The sequence below is a fragment of the Gigantopelta aegis genome, chromosome 14 (genome assembly GCF_016097555.1).
Source record: "Gigantopelta aegis isolate Gae_Host chromosome 14, Gae_host_genome, whole genome shotgun sequence".
In the NCBI taxonomy this organism is placed as follows: Eukaryota; Metazoa; Mollusca; class Gastropoda; order Neomphalida; family Peltospiridae; genus Gigantopelta; species Gigantopelta aegis.
This window is the reverse complement of record NC_054712.1, coordinates 34,530,171-34,552,755: the sequence shown is the minus strand read 5'-3', so window position 1 is coordinate 34,552,755 and position 22,585 is coordinate 34,530,171. Positions and strand designations below refer to the sequence as shown.

At 36.5% G+C, this 22,585-nt stretch overlaps 1 protein-coding gene across 3 annotated transcripts in view; it reads left to right on the top strand.

Annotated features, from left to right (window-relative positions):
• LOC121389007 (phosphoethanolamine N-methyltransferase-like) overlaps nucleotides 1-14,166 on the top strand; it is a 25,512-nt gene extending 11,346 nt beyond the window's left edge. For 2 of the 3 annotated variants that reach the window (XM_041520600.1, XM_041520599.1), the window contains 8 exons: nucleotides 758-894; nucleotides 1,316-1,464; nucleotides 3,569-3,754; nucleotides 6,096-6,185; nucleotides 6,628-6,846; nucleotides 8,553-8,684; nucleotides 10,663-10,779; nucleotides 13,209-14,166. In XM_041520600.1, coding sequence (XP_041376534.1) covers nucleotides 758-894; nucleotides 1,316-1,464; nucleotides 3,569-3,754; nucleotides 6,096-6,185; nucleotides 6,628-6,846; nucleotides 8,553-8,684; nucleotides 10,663-10,779; nucleotides 13,209-13,319 — 1,141 coding nt within the window. In that variant the 3' untranslated portion in view covers nucleotides 13,320-14,166. The remainder of the gene's footprint in view (nucleotides 1-757; nucleotides 895-1,315; nucleotides 1,465-3,568; nucleotides 3,755-6,095; nucleotides 6,186-6,627; nucleotides 6,847-8,552; nucleotides 8,685-10,662; nucleotides 10,780-13,208) is intronic. The other variant, XR_005960036.1, reaches the window with a different exon arrangement.
• The last annotated feature ends 8,419 nt before the right edge of the window (nucleotides 14,167-22,585 follow it).

The following is a 22,585-nucleotide window of genomic DNA, read 5'->3' as shown; positions in this document are numbered from 1 at the left end:
ATCCACACCCTGAGTGAGTGCTCCGCAAAGCTCAGTGGGTAGGTGTAAACCACTTGCACCGACCAGTGATCCATAACTGGTTCAACAAAGGCCATGGTTTGTGCTATCCTGCCTGTGGGAAGCGCAAATAAAAGACCCCTTGCTGCCTGTCGTAAAAGAGTAGCCTATGGGGTGAAACCCAGTGTAAGACCACCATAGCCCATCTAAACATGTCCGTGCTAAGCAGGTGTTACATTTAGTACTTCATTTAATCTTATTTCTCGCTCCAGCCAGTGCACCACAACTGGTACATCAAAGGCCGTGGTATGTACTACCTTTCTATGAGATGGTGCATATAAAAGATCCCTTACTGCTGATGGAAGTGGCGACAGCGGGTTTCCTCACTCAGTATCTGTGTGGTCCTTAACCATATGTCCGACGTCATATAACCGTAAATAAAATGTGTTGAGTGCGTCCATAAATAAAATATTTCCGTCATATAATCTTGTTATAGAAATATTAGTAGAGAACCACAACCAGTTTATCCTAGTAGCACATGCAGCACGTGCTACGGGCCCAGCGCTTCAAGGACCCCGCGGTGAATGTGTACATTTGCCCCCCCCCCCCCCCCCAGGTCATTTTTCCTCTCTCCCAGAGGGTGTTGCAAAATATTATATATCCTGGGAAGGGGGCCTCGCTTTTATTTGTGCTACAGGCCCCGCGGATCCTTAAACCGGCTGTGTTATGTAGAGAAGTAGCGAATTGTTTGTGTTTTCAGCTACGATCTCGTGTTTACCAACTGGCTACTGATGTACCTCAGCGACAAGGAGGTGCAGGAGCTCGTGAAGAAGATACTGACGTGGCTTGATGACGATGGCTACTTCTTCATCCGAGAATCATGTCACCACTCGTCGGGTAATACCAATAACTTTCATTTTCACAAGAGTCGGGGAGAGGGGAGGGAGAGTAGTAGCCCAATGGTAGGACGTTACGCTCTGGGATCGAGCTCCGTCGGTGGGTCCATTGGGCTATCTTTTCGTTACAACCAGTGTACCACGAGTGTTATTTCAAAGGTCGTGGTATGTGCTGTCCTGTCTATGGGATGGTGCTTATAAAAAGATCCCTTGCTGCTAATAGAAATATGTAGTGAGTTCCCTGTCTACGGCTATATGTCAAAATAACCAAATCTTTGACATCTAATAGACGATGGTTAGTAAATCAATGTGCTCTAGTGGTGTTGTTAAAGAAAAGAAATATGATTCCATTGTATCAGTGGACGTTACTGATGGTCGTCAGTCTGAATACATATATATATATATTTTTTTTTTTTTTTAAGGGAACAAACTTAGCAAAGACAATCCGACCCACTACCGTGATCCGGTGTGGTATGAAGCGATGTTCAATGCCACCACTGCCGACTGTGACGGCAAACACTGCTATGGCTTTGATCTCGTCCTGTCGCGCTCTGTAGACATATATATCAAGGTAATTATAATCTTTAAAGGTGCTATGTCAAAGTTGAAACTACAACAGTTCGTTATTTTCACATTTATTTGTAATAAATAACTACAAATTAATCGATCACATGTATAATGTTCCATAATTAACTCTAGAATAATAATTTTTAAAAGTCTTGCACTGAACGACAAGAAGGGTTTTGTGAATAATGTGTGTCTAAATATAGCATGGTAACCATCCTGGTTTCGTTTGTTAGTTGACCACAAAGAATTCTGAGTAAACGTAGTGCGTTGAATTTATACGCATAAAACAGTGACGTCACTAGTTAATGCGTGTGTCTAGATTCCCACCTCAAATTATGTTGTTTCTACTTGTAAACATTTATGGGCATATAACTGAAGGTATAATCCTTATTTTTCAAAGCAAAAATTAAGAAATAGTTTTGGCGGGAACCTCCATTATGGCAGCTTCGACTCGTAGTACCTGTAAGATTAATTTCCGTTGTCTACCGGCGTTAGTGGTGTAGTAGTGAAGCTATAGCTACACCGACGTTTCTCTCACTAACCATTAACACCTAGCAACTAGCCCTAGCTCTGGACACAGCCTAAATAGCTAAGAACCTTGATTGGACATGAACACGACTGGTTTTCTCTACCACCACTGTTATAACACCCCGGACAGATGCCATTCGACAGCTTTGGAAGGCACGACATCTAGGAGACGGACTCTCCAAAATCAAACCCACTGGATAGAATGGATTCATCAGCCCTGTAAAGCAACCATTCTAAGAGAAGGGACTCTGAAATCAAACCAATGCTGCCTTGCAGGATAGCTCCAAGGGCCAAAGGCTAAGAGAGACAACTCTACAAAAAATCACAGCTGAAGTCAGAAAGCCCTAACCGAAGTGGTGCGAACTAGAAATTAGGGGGCATACGCAACAACCTTCAAATGATGAAAGGAACAAAACGAAGAAGAAGACAGTTGTAACACGATTTCATGTCATCACAACTGTACTTACGACCGGCCTCGGTGGCGTCGTGGTTAGGACATCGGTCTACAGGCTGGTAGATACTGGGTTCGGATCTCAGTCGAGGCATGGGATTTTTAATCCAGATACCGACTCCAAACCCTGAGTGAGTGCTCCGCAAGGCTCAATGGGTAGGTGTAAACCACTTGCACCGACCAGTGATTCATAACTGGTTCAACAAAGGCCACGGTTTGTGCTATCCTGCCTGTGGGAAGCGCAAATAAAAGATCCCTTGCTGCCTGTCGTAAAAGTGTAGCCTATGTGGCGACAGTGTGTTTCCTCTAAAAAAAACAGTGTCAGAATGATCATATGTTTGACGTCCAATAGCCGATGATGAGATAAAAAAAATCAGTGTGCTCTAGTGGCGTCGTTAAATAAAACAAACTTTACTTTTTCTTTAACTGTACTTACGAGTACTCCAATGAGCTCTATCCCGTGCTACTTCTGATTTTAGTCAACTAGTCTGGGAGTGGCAGGAAGGATGAAATCTTCAGCAAAGGATATCTCAGGAGTGGCAGTCCTCCTATAAACAAGGCACTAGATAGAGATTCATAGAACTAATCATTATTTTGTAAGATGCCCATTTGACATATATCACGAATTACGGTTTTATCGTTATTTATTGCCAAACTGAACATAACAACAAACAGAAAATCTAATAATATTGGCAAAAGTATGCCATTATGACAGAAAAATCGGGTGGGGGAGATATGGACGAGCATTACGTAATTGTTGAGAGGGGACTGGTCTCAGAGTTAACAAATGTTACTAGGGCGTGGGTAGCGGTATGTAAGTGTTATATTTTGACTTAAGTAATTGTTGAATGACCCTCAAAGATTCTTTGGTCGTCGAAAATTTAACATTTGGCAGTTTATAACAATATGATAAAAGGTAAATTGTAGAATAACAGAATAGATTTATTTAAATACCATTTTAAAAGGTAAAACTATTTTGAAACTGATTATCTTACGCGGGGTTGGTCGAATCAAGCTCCCCCTGAAACTATATTGGAATTTGTTTTACTTAAGCAATGCGTGGGAGGTTCGACCCCACGATTCCCCCTCCATACACGCGCTAAGTCCTAATGTTGGTACCTTTTTTCAGAATAAAAACAACGTCAATCAAGTGATCTGGCTGATGCAGAAGGTAAAGCGAGAGACGACGACGAGCGGGTACAAAACGTTCCAGGAGTTTCTTGACAACCAGCAGTATTCCTTGACCGGAATTCTCAGATACGAACAGATATTCGGCAAGACGTTTATCAGCACCGGAGGACTGGAAACAACAAAGGTACGATTCGGCCCAACATGGGCTTCCTGTCCCTGAATTAGTCACTGGCGAAGTCAGAGGTTAAGTCCTGGATGGGGCGTATCTGAACCTTCATTGGATATGGGCACGTTAATAGAGTTCCCTACCTTTTCACATGGGGGCATAATTCATAGCTTTATGAAATATAGACGAGGCACTAGATAAAGATTGACGGAATCATTCAGTAAGTGCCCATTCGATTCTGTATTGTGCAGAGATACGGCCCTGATCACGTATTACGGTTTTGTCGTTCAGTTGTATTGAAATGTTATTAAGATTGGTAGTGGAGGGAATAGAATACAGAGGCGGTTCTAGGGGGCCGCCCCCCCCCCCCGCCCCTAAATTTTGCGACAGTTTTATTATATATTATATATGAAGTTCCATTGGCATACCGTCTTATGTCATTGGTCCCCCTAAATGGATTTTCTGGATCCGCCACTGGAATAGAATAGAATAAAATGTTTAACGACACCCCAGCACAAACCATACATCGGCTATTGGGTGTCAAACTATGGTAAATGAAACAATAATGTGGTTGTGGAGGGATGCATAATAATATATTTCAGAACGGGGCGGGATTTAGCTCAGTCGGTTGAGTGCTTGCTTGAGGTACTTGCGTCGCAGGATCGAACCATCTCGGTGGATCTATTCATCTGATTGTTTTTTGGGTTTTTTTCTCGTACCAACCAGTGCACCACAACTGGACAAAGGCCGTGGTATGTGCTTTCCTGTCTGTGGGAAAGTGTATATTAAACATCCCTAGCTGCATTAGAAAAAATGTCATAATTATCAAATGTTTGACATCCAATAGCCGATGATTAATTAATCAATGTGATCCAGTGGTGTCGTTAAACAAAACAAACTTTTATCTTTTAGAAGGTCAGATCAGGTCAGGTCAGTGTCTTTAACGTGCACATTCAGAGCAAGCTGTTGTAGCGCACGCCTGTCCTGGGCACATGTGCCAACCTCGGCCAGCTCTTCCGTCCAGGACAGGAAAGGGGTGGGGTGGGTTGGAGGGGGGGGGGACCGCCTGCACTGGCAGATGCAAGGGAGCACCAGCAGTCCGACCGGGGCTGGTAACAGGCGGAGGGTGGTATGGTGGTATGGAATTTGAAATGTCTCTATAGGATTAAGCCAAAGAGAAATGGTGCGCATTTTTGTGAAGGAAGTCAGGCGCAATTTTGAATGTTTGATTTTCGCCACACCTTAGCACACTTGTAGACTGTGGCTAGATTGTTCCTAGCATAATGCCACTGTGACATTTGGTCAATACATACAGTGAATTAGAAAACACATTGTCGGCGCTAGGGCGAGCAGTGATATTTATATTCACTTTTCCACATGCAAGACATCACATACCAGACATTTAATATGCCACCGGTTTGCACCAATGTCAGTTCACAATCTGGTCCAGTATTCACACCATTTGTCACCCAACTCAAGTTGAAAGCTGGTGTTGGTGCATTCCGTGTCGGCTGTGGTTTTGATGGGAGTGCTTTCTACACGGCAATTGTCTAATGTCTTCAGTAACAATAGTTCAAGTCTAACGCATTAAAGGGACATTCCTGAGTTTGCTGCAATATTTAAGATGTTATCGACTAACAGAGACTTTTTAACGAATGTAATTACATATCAAATATAGTTTTCTGCATAAAATATTAGTGGCTGTATGTTAAACGTGTTTCTGATCGTTCTAATATTTGTACTAGGTTAAATTTCATTTTATTTCCTAAAATATAATTTGTTCGTACCAAATTATTTGAAGACAAAATCCAGTTTGGGCTTCTTACAAATATTAAGACGACCAGAAACACATTGAATATACAGCCACTGATATTCTAAACAAGAAAATATCTTTAATATGTAAGTTTAATCGTAGAAATATTTTATTAGTTGGAAACATCTTACAATGCAGCAAACTCAGGAATGTCCCTTTAAGTGTTTTAAAAAAAAATCCGCGGAATTAAGTGTTTCGCATATCATAAATGTATTCGCTGACATTTGCATCCATAGATGTTCATCCCAATGCATGCTTACAAAAAAAATAAAAATAATAAACTTTAAAAAAATAAACTTATTTTTTTTTTTAAATAATTCAAATTTTAATTTAATTAATTAAAACAAAATTCACAAGTATTGTTATGAACATTCATAAATGTAACAGATTTCATTGATCTGGGACTTTGTAACAAATGGATGGATCTAAACACGAAACTTTAACTTTGAGCAAAACGCGAAAGCCGACAAACTAATACGTATATCTCGCTTTTTTTCTTGGTAAAGGCGAGACCAAAATTAGAAGATTGTGCCATTTTATTTTCAGAAATTTGTCAAGCAGCTCAAGCTGAAAAAAGGAGATGTTGTACTGGATGTCGGATGCGGTATTGGTGGCAGTGCTTTCTACATGGCAAAGGTGAGTCGATAAAGAGAGCATTAAGTACACTGATTAAATAATTGTCGGCTGTGGGATGTCAAACATTTGATAAATCTGCAGCATTATCTTCAGAGGAAGCCCGCTACATTTTCCAATTAGCAGCAAGAGATCATTTGCACGCACTTTCTGACAGATAGGACAGCATATACCATAGCCTTTAATATACCAGTCATGGGATAAATACTGATTAAGACGGTCCACCAAGGTGTTTCGATCCTAGATCCAGGCACCACAGGCGTGCACTGTTCTCGTCCCGCACTAAAGTTTAGCGCACACGATGAGTCTGTCGAGTCTGCCTTATGGTGCAGCCACTGAGATATTTCTTTCAAGTGAGCATCATCATTAAACTCTAAACGCAATGACGTCCACTGAAGACATTAATATCCTCAAACAAATAATGTTGTTGTTGTTTTAACTTCAGGAACATGGTGCCAAGGTGGTGGGAGTCGACCTCTCGTCCAACATGATAAACGTTGGAATACAGCGAGCGAAGGAACTGGGCGTGTCCTTCGACCAAGTGTCCTTCGAGATAGCAGACGCCACAAAGCGCCAATACCCTCCGGGGTCGTTTGACGTCATCTACAGCAGGGACACGATCCTTCACATTCCAGACAAACTGTCTCTCTTTAAGAACTTCTATGTGAGTACTGTGCATGTTCCAGATAATAATACTAAGATATTTTTCACTTATACTTTTTCATGTTCGTGCTTATATCCAATTAAGGTTCAAGCACGCTGTCCTGGGCACACACATCGGTTATCTGGCCTGTCTGTCCAGAACAGTGGGTTAGTTGTTCGTTGTTAGAGAGAGAGAAGAGGGTGTAGTGGTCTTACACCTTACCCACTGAGTCGATAAAACTCGCTCCGTGTGGAAGAATACCTGGCTGCGAACCCAGTACCTACCAGCCTTATATCCGATGGCTTAACCACGACACCTCCGAGGCCGGTATATATACTATGACAATATGTATACGTCCATATATGCAAGAGGACTGCCACTTTCAAGACCGGTTTAACAATTTTAAACCTCCACATTTATTTATTTATTTATTTTATTTATTAGACTGCCTCTCCATGGTCATGGCTTGAATTCTACATGTGATGCTAGGCTTAGGTTATCAACTGCCACAACGTAGTTGACTAACTCGATGGTTGCGTTGTAAACCACCACCCTCCCCCCATACGCACTTTACGACGGGTGCGCTCAGATCTAATCGGTCGTAAACCTTGTAGACGACCAGTTGCAACAGCGCTAAGACGTCATGAGATCGGCGAGTTGGCCAACTTTGTCGTGGCAGCTGGTAGCCTGAGCATAGCATAATGGCTTCAAGCCATGGCAAGGACAAACCCGCACGAAACCGAACTCAGTAGATATATATATATATATATATATATATATATATATATATATATATATATATATATATATATATATATATATATATATTAAATAATTCCAGACTTCAGTAGTTCTTCATCGTTTTATTGCTACAGCTCTGTTTCGTATGGTCAAATAATGACCACACTCTTCAGGCAATATTAATATTCGTTAATATTGCCTGAAGAGTGTGGTCATTATTTGACCATACGAAACAGAGCTGTAGCAATAAAACGATGAAGAACTACTGAAGTCTGGAATTATTTAATATTACTGCTCCTGACAAGATGAGCGCTCTTTGTAAAACCATTCATCAAAGTTAAATTTATATATATATATATATATATATATATATATATATATATATATATATATATATATATATATATAAAACAATGAAAACCCGATTTCACTTGATGAAATTTAGCTAAAATGTATCAGAAAACCCTCCGTTTGTTTCTATCTAGTTACATGTATGTACATGTAGTAACAATGCAACTGAATAATACATGGATGATATTTTAAGTTTTTTGTCAAATATGGTTTATATCTCATCGTGTGAAGTTTGCAATCATATGCGACGAGTGTGATATGATTGCAAACCTCACGAGATGAGACATAAATCATATTTGACCCCCCCCCCCCCCCCCCCCCTCAAAAAAAGAAGAAGAAATTTTCTATTTATTATATACCTTTTGGCAATTTACCTTTATTTTTAACATGCCAGCAGCAAAATAGTTCCGGCTTTCTTACAGTGAAGATAACACTTTTTACAGTGACGATAACACATTTTACAGTGAAATAGTGAAATAAATGTTCAGTCTGAAATGCGTTATCGTCACTGATAACACTTTTATTTCACTGATATTCTAAGATATTCCACTAAATGTTATATAATAAGATTAAATATAGCAGTTTTCAGTGTCCCGACAATGTCATGCTTATTTTACTAAGTGTGGTGGTTTCAGAAATGGTTAAAGCCCGGTGGGAAGGTCCTCATATCCGACTACTGTTGCAGTGACGGGGAACACTCGGACATTTTCAAGCAGTACGTTAAACAAAGGGGCTACAAGCTACTGTCACCACCCGAATATGGCAAGGTAGTGCTACTTTATTATCTATATTCGTATATGTATTATTACTTATCATATAATAGGTAGCGTATCCAGTGTAATCAAAGTATGTGATATTTTTAAAGGGACATTCCTGAGTTTGCTGCATTATAAGATGTTTCCGACAAATAAAATATTTCTACGATTAAACTTACATATCAAATATATTTTCTTGTTTAGTTTCACGTCGTCTTAATATTTGTAAGTAGCCCAAACTGGATTTTGTCTTGAAATATAATGAAATTTAACCTAGTTCAAATATTAGAACAATCAGAAACACGTTTAATATGCAACCACTAATATTTTATGCAAAAAAATATATTTTTATTTCCAATCGTTAAAAAGTCTCTGTTAGTTGATAATGTCTTACAAAGTGCAGCAAACTCAGGAATGTCCCTTTAAAATCACATACTTTCAGAATTTGATAACTTTGCAAATTAGATTCAAATTACATGTAAATTAATCAGGTAATGGCACTACGTTTATTGACATTTAAGCAAACGAACTACGGTGAAACTTCATAACTGACGTATGCATTCATTGGCATCTAACAAAAAACACTTCAACAGTAACTTTAAATTGAAAGTTGTTAATTTGACATCATTACTATTCAAAAAGAAACCGAGTCACATATTCCTACGTCATTTGAATATCGAGTAATGGCTGACTGGAATTAAAGTTGCATATACAGTTTACAAAACACGTTGTATTAAGTTTGAGATTATATGATAAATTACATTTTTATTACTAATACATGGTATTGACTAAACAAAAACTCTCTGGTAATAAGCTATATATAATTATATAATTAGTACCTTCTTAAAGTGCAATCTTCTTTCGCCACTGGAGTATGGCACGAAGTGTGACATTATTATGTAAATTAGTACGACTAAATACTAGTACTCAAGTAGCAATCGTCAGTACGGGGATAAAAATCTTCTTTCACCAGCCAAATAGGGCAAGGATTTTATCACATTATGACATCACGACAAGGAAATTAGTATCTACCTAAACTACAATCTTCGGTAAGGGGAAACAACCTTCTGTTACCATCCAAATATGGCGAAGTAGTGCTAGATTATTATGTAAATTAATACGGCAATCTTTCGGTAAGGGGATACGACCTTCGTTCTCCAGCCAAATATGGCGAAGTAGTGCCACATAATTATGTAAATGTAAATTTGAATGTATTTAAAGTGTCAACAAAGTACTACAACATTCTTTCACCAACCAAATATTACCACGCAGATATGATACGGCTGAGTCATACTATTAAGTAAATGTATAAATTAGAATCAATAAATGTTTAACGACAGCCCAGCACGAAAAATACATCGGCTATTGGGTGTCAAACTGTGGTAATGGAAATAAATATGGTGATGATCAACATCAATAGAAAAATTCAAGATATAAATAAAAACAGTGTAAACAACTGTGCAAAAATACAAATACAAATATCACAGATAGATACTGACTTTTACTCTAAACTTCAATTTGTGCTGCATTGGCCATTCTCAAAGATAATGTTACACCCCTGCACCACGGCGAGGTTACAGCACGCGCAGGGGTGTATAAATTAGAATGTATTTAAATCGGCAAATCGCTAGTAGGCCTAGGGGGATACAGCATTCTTTGGCCAGCGAAATAGGGCGAACTAATAACACATTATTTAAATTACAAATACTAATAATTAACAAAATACTAAGTATTATATTTTTGTTTTTTACTACATATAGCTTATAGAAAAAAAACAATAACTGTTGATTGTAGAAGACTCGGTGGTTTGGTTATCTGAAGTAAACATTTATTAAACGCTAGATTGGATGTTTAGACTTTGTATTCGATCGGTAATGCAGTTCGAGTCACGATTTTAAAGGTTCATAATTCTACGATTTCATTTTATTAGTGTGGATTTTTTAAACCTTTAGTACATTGTCGTAATTAGTGAGTGTTGACTTACCTATAGGTTTTGGAGGCAGCTGGATTCAGCAACGTTAGAGCAGAAGATAAAACCGATTTGTTTGTGAGTGTGTTGAAAGGGGAACTCTCAAGAACAGAAATGATGGAAAAAGATTTTGTTGCAGTAAGCATTTCTTGTTTTTATAATTCTTTTTCTTACACACTCGTTGGTGAAAGCACCATGCGTTATTTTTGAACAAAAGAAATGGGCACAAGTTTGACAACTTACGAGGCCCTCTTCTATATTCGTACAATATACTTGGCGACCTATATTACATAGCTGTAAATATGAACTACATGTATACATTCAAGGATAACCAGTGTAAGGAAATGTATTATATACAAAAGAATGTGAAGGAAAGAAAACAAATATGATACAACAGATTACACAAATAGTACATCACGTGCAGTTAAATTCGCTATCACATTTACAAATAATCCTTATGGTAATTTAAATAATTCTTTATTAATCAAAACGATGAGTTTTTTAAATATATATTTGAACATAAGTAAATATTTCTTTATTATTGTTGTTTACACATGCACGTGTGTTAACAATTTCAAGACATATGACTGGCTGTTCCTACGTGATGACCAGGTCACCACTGTCATACATCCAATGAAAAACCTACACGATGGAAATCGTTTGCATTGTGACGTATAGTTAACCTGACAGTCATGTGTCTGTGACGCTAAGTTAGCTACCAGTGCAACGGCTGTAAATAACTTTTAGTCAAAAAAGATGTTAAAATTTCCTTTAAACCTGGGTTTTTTTTTTTAGGATATGTAAGAAATAATAATACATTCGTATCCGTTAGATATCATTTATCTCACAACTCATTGTTTAAAAATGTATTAAACTATCTTTCGCTCGTTAGATACATTTTAAAACAACTCGTGAGATAATTGGTATCTAACGGCTACTCATGTATTATTCTCTATTTAATGAATAATAAATTATCAAATCTTTAAGAAATGTATACTTAAATTTCGTTTCGTTTTATTTATTATATTTGTAAAATGTTTAATGTTTATTTTTGTGATAATATTAATAGTTTACATCCGGAGATTTTTAAATACCGATTTGTCCGGCGTGCGTCCGGGAAATGTTCTTCTACAGTTTTGATTGAATTGTTCTGAACCTTTGTACAATGCTTATCTGAGGTATAATAGAGGAATGTTTTGGAAATTGTGAATTTGTATTGAATGTTTTTAAAAATTAAATTGAAAATTTGAAAGCTATCATATCCTGCAGACTTCATAAATTAACAAAAGAATAGATTGGAATCTTTTGATTTGTGAATTTTTATTAAATTAAAACAAAATTAAATAGAAATTCAAAATTCAAAATGTTAAAATCTATCTTCTTTTAGAGTTTCGACAGAATAGTTCTGAAACTTATTATAACTATTCTTAGGGCTAGTCTTCACAAATTTTGAATTTTTGTTACATGTTTTTAAAATTTAAATTGAAACTTTGAAATTCTTATCTTCTCTTAGAGTTTTGATCAGATAGTTATAAAACTTGGTACTATGTTTCTCAGGGTTAGACTGTCAGTCTTCTAATAGAGATATATTTAGAAAATTTTGAATTATTGAATTTTTATTAAATTTAAAAATTTTAAATACACATTTATCATTAAAAAATTAAGTCTATCTTTTCTAGAGTTTTGATCACATAGTTCTGAAACTTGGTATTCTTTAGGGCAGTCTTCACAAACTGATACATATTGTGGAGTTTTTGAATTTTTAAAACTTAACTTTTAAAAATTTAAATAAAAAATTTAACTTTGAAAATGTGAAGTGTATTTTCTCCTAGCTTTTAAAATTTAAAATATTTAAATATAATTTTGTATCTCCGCTATGACATATGTCAGTGGAGTTTCTCTAATACCGATTTGTCTGTGTCTGTCTGTCTGCCCGGCATCTATTCCTCAACTTTTACTTCGAGGTCTGTCTTTTTTAAGAGTTTCGATATTGGTTCAATTATACTCTGGGGCACGCTCCGTACCCTAATAGAGAGATATTTTGGAAATTTTTATTTTTTTATTTTTATTATTAACATTTACAAATAAATAAATAGCGGAGCTCCAAAAAATTTAATACTAATTATATTTGGGTAACACCAAATGTATAGCGTTGATAGTCTGCAAATGTATAATCTACTAAATTTGTCGTTTTCAAAGATGAGAGTTTAGAAATGTTTGGTGTCGGAGAGGAGGGGGAACAACTCTTGTTTCCATTTAATTCTGGTTCCACACACACACACACACACACACACACATATATATATATATATATACACACACACAGATATATATATATATATATATATATATATATATATATATATATATATATATATATATAAACACATATCGTGTATATGTTTCGTTATTCGTCCTTTCGTTCGTTCTTTCTTTCGTTCATTCATTCGTTTGTTCATTTATTTGTTCGTTCATTCATTTATTCGTTTATTCATTCGCTTGTTCATTCATTCATTCTTTCATTCATTCGATATTCCATTCATTAATTCATTCATTTGATTTGACAGCAATTCAGTCAAGAAGACTATGATGATATTGTGAACGGCTGGAAGTCCAATTTGTACAGAGTTGGACTTGGAGATCAGAAGTGGGGGCTTTTCTACGCCGAGAAAGTGTAGATCTGAAATTGCTGGCATTCTTCATCCTCTACTGCTCGTGACATGACGGTTTTGATTTATTGTGATACGTTAATATCTGGCTTCTTTGCTTGGTTATAAAACAACAGAACAGTGTTTAAAATCTGTGGCAGTCTTCAAACCTTCACTGCTTTTGACAAGATGGTTTTGATTTATTGTGATACGTTAATATTTGACTCCTTTGCTTGATTACAAACCAACAGAACAGTGTTTAAAATCTGTGGCATTCTTCATCCGCTACTGCTTTTGACATGACGGTTTTGGTTTCTTACAATTAAACAATGTTTGTAGATACTCTGTTGGGCCTAATTAACCTAAAATAAGGGGGGATGTGGTGTGATGAAAAGGAAATCGGGCAATAATACAGTTTCTTCTTCAACTACAAGACCACAAGAAGAGCTCTTTAAAAGTTAAATGGCATTTTTTATGTGTTTTAGGGAAGGGGGGAAATGGCTTATGCTTCCTGCACCCTCCAATGTCCGAACCTGTCTGATTAAAATTAGCTCTACTGGGTCTAGCCAGTAGATCTAACAGCATTACGTGGACTCCCATGCCCAGGTGACATTTCATCTATAAATAACAATTTAAATATCGACCAATTACACTTCGCCTTTTATAGCGTTATTCGAGAGGATACAAATTCTAAAAATATCGGGCGAGACTATTTATGCAATAGACGAACTTGTTTGTCTATTTAAACATCGAAAAAACAGGGGGAAAAGTGCAGTAATAAACTTTGGATTGTATACTAGTATAAACAGATTTTATGGCTATACCATCACGTTGTTTTTTTTCGTCTTGAAACGAATTTTATATAAAATTTTATATTGCAATTAGTTTCCGGCATACTTCGTAATTCACCCGAATCATTTCGTATACCCTCGGCATAATCCCGAATGTTTTCAAATTCTTTTCAAATTACTGGCATGATTTTGCAAGTAAGGCTTTGATTGGTCGAATGAAAGGTCAACTGGACATGAGCTCCAACGGACTGCTGTTAGATCCACATGTAATAGTGGAGCTAATTTTAATTAGATTGTGTACGGACCTGTCTGTTATGTTGACAGCAAAAGCCAACGATCTTGTACCATGTGCTTTTATACTACTTGTAAATAGTTTTAATGTGTTATTATCCATAAGACTTGCAGAACGTTATTTTTGTTGTTTTTATATTGGTGTTATTGCTAAATATGTATGAAGAATAAAACATTATTCTAATTGTTTACAGATAGTTGTTCTTTTTATTCTTATTAATTTTAGATATGAATATATAGTCTATTCTTCCAGAAGCTATATTACATTAATGCCTTCTAGATGATGGGAATGAGATTCGTATCAATGACATTGAGTGAATGCTCACGTATGTATACACACATACACACACGCACGTGAATATATACACACACGCAAATACGTACACACGCTTGCACGTACATACGCGCGCACACACACACACACACACACACACACGTTTCACAAATTGTAAATCTACAACCTAATATTCTAAGAAGCGTTAGTTTTCATATCCAATGTGTTTCACAAAATCCACAACCTAATATCATAACGGTTAAAGTTTGTTTTGTTTAACGACACCGCTGATTTATTAATCATCGGCTATTGGATGTTAAACATTTGCGATAATTCGTAGTCGTAGAGGAAACCCGCTACAAGTTTTCTAATGCTGCAAGGGATCTCTTATATGCACTGTCCCACAGACAGGATAATACATACCACGGCCTTTGTCCAGTTGTGGTGCACTGGTTGGATATCATAACGGATGTACTGTTTAATCCATCATCAGTTTTTAAATATTCAGGATGTTTCACAAAAACTATAACTTAAAATCGAAACTGATATGCTGTGTGATTTATAAATAGCCTCCCCCTGCGCGTGATGTAACCTCACCGCGGTGCAGGAGTGTAACATTCTCTTTGAGAATGACCAATACAGCACATTTGACATTTTGAGTAAAAGTCAGTATCTGTCTGTGATATTTGTATTTTTGCACAGTTCTTTACACTGTTTTTATTTAAATCTTGAATTGTTATGTTGATGTTGATCATCACTTTATTTGTTTGCATTACCATAGTTTGACACCCAATAGCCGATGTATTTTTCGTGCTGGGGTGTCGTTAAACATTCATTCATTCATTCATTCATTCATTCATTATAAATAGCCTATATTCAAACGTATGTTTTAAAGGCATATTGTCACAGACCATTAAGCTATTAAATGGCCTAACAAAGTATTACCTAAAAATATAAAAGTTTGATTTGTCCCTAAATGTACTTTATTCAACCATCTACGTAGCCACCATACTCCACTTATTAATGACATTTCATAAAAATAATTGAATTATGGCAATGGTCTATAATTCAAAAACTAATAATGTCAATGGGGTTGACATGGATTTCACTCTATCGTGGTTTAGTTAAGGTGATGCGATAGCTAGATTTGGTTTCCAAATATTAATGTAATTTTCATTTATTATCCATTTTTAGAGAAATAAGGTTCTTAAATCTGTGACAGTATGCCTTTAAACACGATATATACAAAAAGCAGAACTATTAGAAAATACGGATTTGCCTTGTTTGTAGGTGTTAAACACTACGGAGTATTTTTCACTATTTGAACCATTTGTGTTTCAATTGACATCAGACATTATTTAGATTTTACTATTTAGATTATTCATTGCCGTACATCCGAAGTCTATGTGATCATTCTGGTGTTTTAATATCACGAAATGCATTTTTGATCTTTTTAAAAACACATATACCTCTGAGAATAAACGGTTATCAAGACTCAGTGTCGGTGAAACTAGGTTTGTGCGATCTTAACTCTATTTGCTACTATAAATAAGACAAAATACGTACCCTAGTCCCTGTCACTGACGTATTATTTTAATTGCTTTGGGTTGGTTTTATGGAGGTTGTCAGTTTATGTCAGAATACACCAGATCCTGGTTGTCATAAAACCGCATGGCTGGACACCTTTTGAAAAATGTATGTTAGTACCAAACCAAATAACTTCCGACTGAGTCAAAGTTCGACGTGCACCCAACTTTTGATGGAGCAGTTAATACCAGAAGTCCTGTGTTTGGTGATAAATGTGAGTTTGTTGATTGTAAAAAAAAACGTTTCATCTGGGTAAAAAAAATTGTATGCAATATTATTTCATCTAGTACCACGGTGTCAAGTAGCCTTGTGCTTGAAACGTATAAAAAAAAAGGTACTAAAATTGTGTGCTACCCGTTATCACTGAAATTAGCAGCTGGACCCCATTTTTTTTCTAATTCACTTTCAGGGTGAAGGGTGGTAGTATTTATATCCGTGGTGTATATATCGATTGATACACTGTAGATATGAGGTTTAGCCTCGTGTTACTATTGTCGTCTATGGGATTTTATTTGGTGGTGTACACCCTACACGAGCTAAGGGTTACACTGCCACTGTACCCCAAAACATTTTGTTCTGTGCAAAGAAAGGCAGAATCGAAAGACACCAAGTGTAACTAAGCAGGACATGTTTAAAAACATACACAGCATGCAATTAACCAGACTCTAAGGTAGAGAATTGTAGAGTGTCCCTGGCTCATGGACTAATACAAATTTTATATTATTGAATTAATTATTAATAATACCAAGAAATATGAATGCACACTTGTCGGTATCATACTAATTTTGTTTCTTGTTAACAGACGCACGGCGCCAGAGGTGTAGTGGTTAAGCCATTGGACTTATGGCTATATAGTTTTATGTATCTGGTTATTCATAGAAAGCATCCCAAACGGCCTTTGATATACCAGTCGTAGTGCACTGGCCGGAACGAGAAATAGGGCAATGGCCCCACTGATGGAGATCGATTCCAGACAGACCTCGACCCATGTTTGAAAAGAAACAGCTTATGATGTTGTCAAATATTCTCTTTGGTGTATACCGGGGTTTGTTTTTTTAAGATCCAGAATTGACCCATTACTGCAATGTCAAAAAGTTATAAAAAACATCTTTAAAAAACCAAGTTATTATTTGTACTATAGTCTGTTTGCTTCAAAACAAAACCAATGAATAATGCTAAATCTCAATATAAAGTTTTAAAATCGCAGACACTAATTTCAACCCGTGGAAATGGACGCTACGTTAGGTTAATCTACAAACCCCACGATGATCAGAAACACTAGATGGAAATGGATATCTAAACAATAGAATGCAAGTAATGTCTACTTTCTGTTATAAAAATAAACAAAAAACAACAGCAACAAACGGTGTCGAATTCCCAATTGGTCGAAATGCCAATTGGTCAAAAAATAAGTCAAGCTGCTAATTTCCTACCAAGGTCAGACACCTGCACCCACCTATACAAAGGCCATTGTTTCCTACACAAAAGCCCATTGTCTCCTACCAAGGTCAGACACCTGCATCCCCCTATACAAAGGCCATTGTTTCCTACACAAAAGCCCTTGGTATCCTACCAAGGTCACGTGATCACGGGAAAGTAGGTCATGGCACCCGGCAGGCCTGTATACTACTGTTAATCTACAAACCCCACGATGATCAGAAACACTACATGGAAATGGATATCTAAACAATAGAATGCAAGTAATGTCTACTTTCTGTTATAAAAACAAACAAAAAAACAACAGCAACAAACGGTGTCGTCCCATTTGGTCGAATTCCCAAATGGTCGAAATGCCAATTGGTCGAAAAATAAGTACTCGTCTGTTATATAACCACTACCTGATTACCTGTGTATGTAATGAGCATGGCCTCTTCATGTTTATGCAGGTTTTGATTATAGACCGATAGTGGTTTATTTACCAGTGTACATAAACATATTTTCTACAGTTTTTCATAGTATCTCCATGGCCTCTTCATGTTTATACAAGTTTTGATTATAGACCGAAAGTGGTTTATTTACCAATGTACATAAACATATTTTCTACAGTTTTTCATAGTTTCTCCATGGCCTCTTGTGAATAAAACTGTTGATACAAATTTTTATTTGAGACGGACAATGGCTTATTTACCAATATGGAGACCTTCTTTTTTAATTAATTACAAACATTCACTACATTCAATACATGGATTATTTCGATATTTGTCATATTTGCATACTTTATGAGTTAAGTGATATCTATACCATCTATACAATAATAATCGGTTTCCAAATAATCTGGAACAGTTCGTTATAATGACTGAGGTAACAACATGCATGTCAGTAAGACCACTGAACCATATCTGTTGTTGTTTTAGCAGTTCGACCATTTGGGAATTCGACTAAATGGGAGTAAACCGCAACAAACAAACAAAACCCCAGAAAAAAAACAACAAAAAAAAACAACAACAAACAAACAAAAAAATTAAACAAAAAATTAAACAAAACAAACCCCGGTGAGTGAAACGTTACAGCTTACAGCCAGAACTTTCCGAAACGAAACTGTTAAGTGTTTTATCAAAACATATAATTATGTTGTTCAACAAAATATGTACTTATAATAATTTATAAAAATGATTTAAATATTTTAAGGAAAATGGAGTCCTTGCGAACCATTGTTAACAGAGAACATTTTGGAAAAACGAACATGACAATTCTGTCTTGCAATTGTACTGTGTTATAAGTTGAGCAAATGAATGGTTATAACAGTAAAATTGTTTGATTAAAAAATATAAGATGCATTAAGATTTTAAATAGTTATATAAACAGACATCCAGAATGTTTTTGGGTTTTTTATGTTAAAATGTATAAGGAACATATATTTTTGGCAAATATCTGTGAAGAGAGTTTTGTCAGCAGGCGTCGTGACAATCATCCAACTTCAATAACTAGATATAGGTTCAATAACTAGATATAGGTTCAATAACTAGATATAGGTTCAATAACTAGAAATAAGTTTTAAAGGGACAGGCCCTAGTGTTTAAACACTAAGGCATATTTTGTACTATTAGAGCTGGTTTTGATAACTGAAATCAAACATTACTTAGATTTTATGATTTTGTTTATTAATTTTCGTACATCCGAAGTGTTTCTAGTCATCCTGGTTGTTTTAATATCACAAAATGCATTTTTATATGTTTAAAAACGCACGTGCGTCCGAGAAGTAACAGTTATGGAGTCGAGTTCTTGTCTATTTTAAGGGTATTTCACTCTGTTGTAACTTTATCCAAATGTGTTCCATATTTATATATTAACTAAATTTGTGTCCATTTTTACGAATTGAAAATAGGGTCTGCAATTTTAAAACATAGTTATTTTTAAATTACAGTTTTTAAAAATCATAGAAAAAAGAATGTTTAGGAGGAAGGCAAATTCAATTCTTTGCTCGTTTTAACCATATTTTTACGAATATTTCTATGAATATAACAATTTGTTTTTACTTTCTTCATACAAAAGTGACCGATGCAGAAATTGTTCAAATGCGCTTACTGTTACATGCAATCGATGCATCCACTAAAACAAAAGAAAGAAATGTTTTATTTAACGACGCACTCAACACATTTTATTTATGGTTATATGGCGTCAGACATATGGTTAAGGACCACACATATTTTGAGAGGAAACCCGCTGTCGCCACTACATGGGCTACTGTTTCCGATTAGCAGCAAGGGATTTTTTATTTGCGCTTCCCACAGGCAGGATAGCACAAACCATGGCCTTTGTTGAACCAGCTATGGATCACTGGTCGGTGCAAGTGATTTACACCTACCCATTGAGCCTTGCGGTGCACTCACTCAGGGTTTGGAGTCGGTATCTGGATTAAAAATCCCATGCCTCGACTGGGATTCGGACCGAACGTAGTCATCCAAGGAAACCCGCTACATTTTTCCATTAGCAGCAAGGGATCTTTTATATGCACTTTTCCACAGACAGGAAAAGCACATACCACGGCCAGTTGTGGTGTACTGTTTGGAACGAGAAAAAAACAATCAGTTGAATGGATCCACCGAGGTGGTTCGATCCTGCGACGTAAGCATCTAAAGCGAGCACTCAACCGACTGAGCTGATAACAAGTGTACCAATATTGATTTACTTATGGCGTAACAACCATGCATCAACGAGATAACCTACGGTCACAGAAATATATTATAAATTGTTGAAAATTAGTCGTTGCTTGGTAACAATCGTGAACACCGGCTAAATCGATTTATGACTGTTCAAATGTATGTCACCTACTCAGATTAAAGGGACATTCCCAAGTTTGCTGCAATTTTTAAGATGTTATCGACTAACAGAGACTTTTTAATGATTGTAATTACATAACAAATGTATTTTTCTGCATAAAATATTAGTGGCTGTATATTAAACGTGTTTCTGATCGTTATAATATTTGTACTAGGTTAAATTTCATTTTATTTCCTAAAAAACATTTTTTCGTACGTACGAAATTATTTATAGACAAACTCCAGTTTGGGCTTCTTACACATATTAAGAAGACCAGAAACACATTGAATATACAGACACTGATATTCTAAACAAGAAAATATATTTAATATATAAGTTTAATCGTAGAAATATTTTATTAGTCGGAAACATCTTACAATGCAGCAAACTCGGGAATGTCCCTTTAATAATTGTATATACATCTAGCGAAAACGTGATTGCTGATAGGAAAATACACAGAAGTCAGTTTGCCCTGACTTTCTACAAAGATAGGCAGGACGTAGCCTGGTAGTAAAGCGCTCGCTCGATACGCGATCGGTTTGGGATCGATCCCTGTCGGTGAGCCCATTGGGCTATTTCTCGCTCCAGCCAGTACATAACGACTGGTACATCAAAGGCCGTGGTATGTGCTATCCTGTCTATGGGATGGTGCCTATAAACGATCCCTTGCTACTAATAGAACACTGTTGCGGGTTTCCTTTCTAAGATTATGTCAAAATTACCAAATGTTTGACATCCAATAGTCGAAGATTAATAAATCAATGTACACTAGTGGTGTCGTTAAAAAAAAAAAAATTATAACTTTCTACAAAGACTGCGAAAACAAAGTCAAAGTTTGTTTTGTTTAGCGACACCAGTAGAAAACGTCGATTAATTAATCATCGGCTATTGGATATCAAACAGCGGCCTCGGTAGGTACTGGGTTCGCAGCCCGGTACCAGCTCCTACTCAAGGCGAGTTTTGACGACTCGATGGGTAGGTGTAAGACCGCTACACCGACTTCTCTCTCACTAACATCTAACAAACCTTCTGTAAAGACAACCCAGATAACTGAGTTGTGTGCCCAGGACCGCGTGCTTGAACCGTAATGGGATAAAAGCACGACAATAAGTTAAAATAAACATGAAAAGATATCAATCATTTAATAATTGTGACACATTGTCTGTTTCGTTAAACCCGATACATAAATAAAAAATTTTTTTTTTTTAAACACCCACCTCGAGATAGGCGGTTGACAATACATGTATCGAAAACATACGAGTTTATTGTTTTGTTGTTTTGCATTCTGTTAGTCTCAGACTACCAACTGCCAGCACGAAGTTGGCCAACATTCTGCTCTCACGACTTTTAAGACTGTCCAGTTGCTAGTCTGGGCGTTCTTACAACTCGATTCTCGTCGTATAATCCGTTAGGTATCTGAACACACCCGTCGTAAGTCGGGAGTTGGGAAAAATTCAATGCAATCATCCAGTTGGCCAACTTCGTCGTGACAGTTAACATTATGAGTCTAGCATTAGTAAATGTCGAGAGGCGATACAGTAGCTTTAAAAACATTTGACACTACAATCGATACATCAATCAATGGCCCATAGTACAAAACATCCTTGTCATTCTGATGTCGGTTTGTGTTGTTTACAGACACCACTAGAGTGCATTAATTAATTAACCATCGGTTAATATTGAATGTCGCACATTTGATAATTGTGACACATAATCTTCGGGGGGACGGGATTTAGCTCAGTCGGTTGAGTGCTTGCTTGAGGTGCTTGCGTCGCAGGATCGAACCACCTCGATGGATCCATTCAACTGATTGTTGTTTTTTTCTCGTTCCAACTAGTGCACCACAACTGGCCAAAGGCCGTGGTATGTGCTTCCCTTTGTATGGGAAAGTGCATATAAAAGATCCTTTGCTGCATACGAAAAATGTCGCGGGTTTCCTCTGATGACTACGTGTCAGAATTATCAAATGTCTGACATCCAATAGCCGATGCTTAATTAATCGATGTGCTCTAGTGGTTTTGTGAAACAAAACAAACTTTCATAATTTTCGGAGAAAACTCTCTACACTTTACCATTATGCACATTTTCACAGA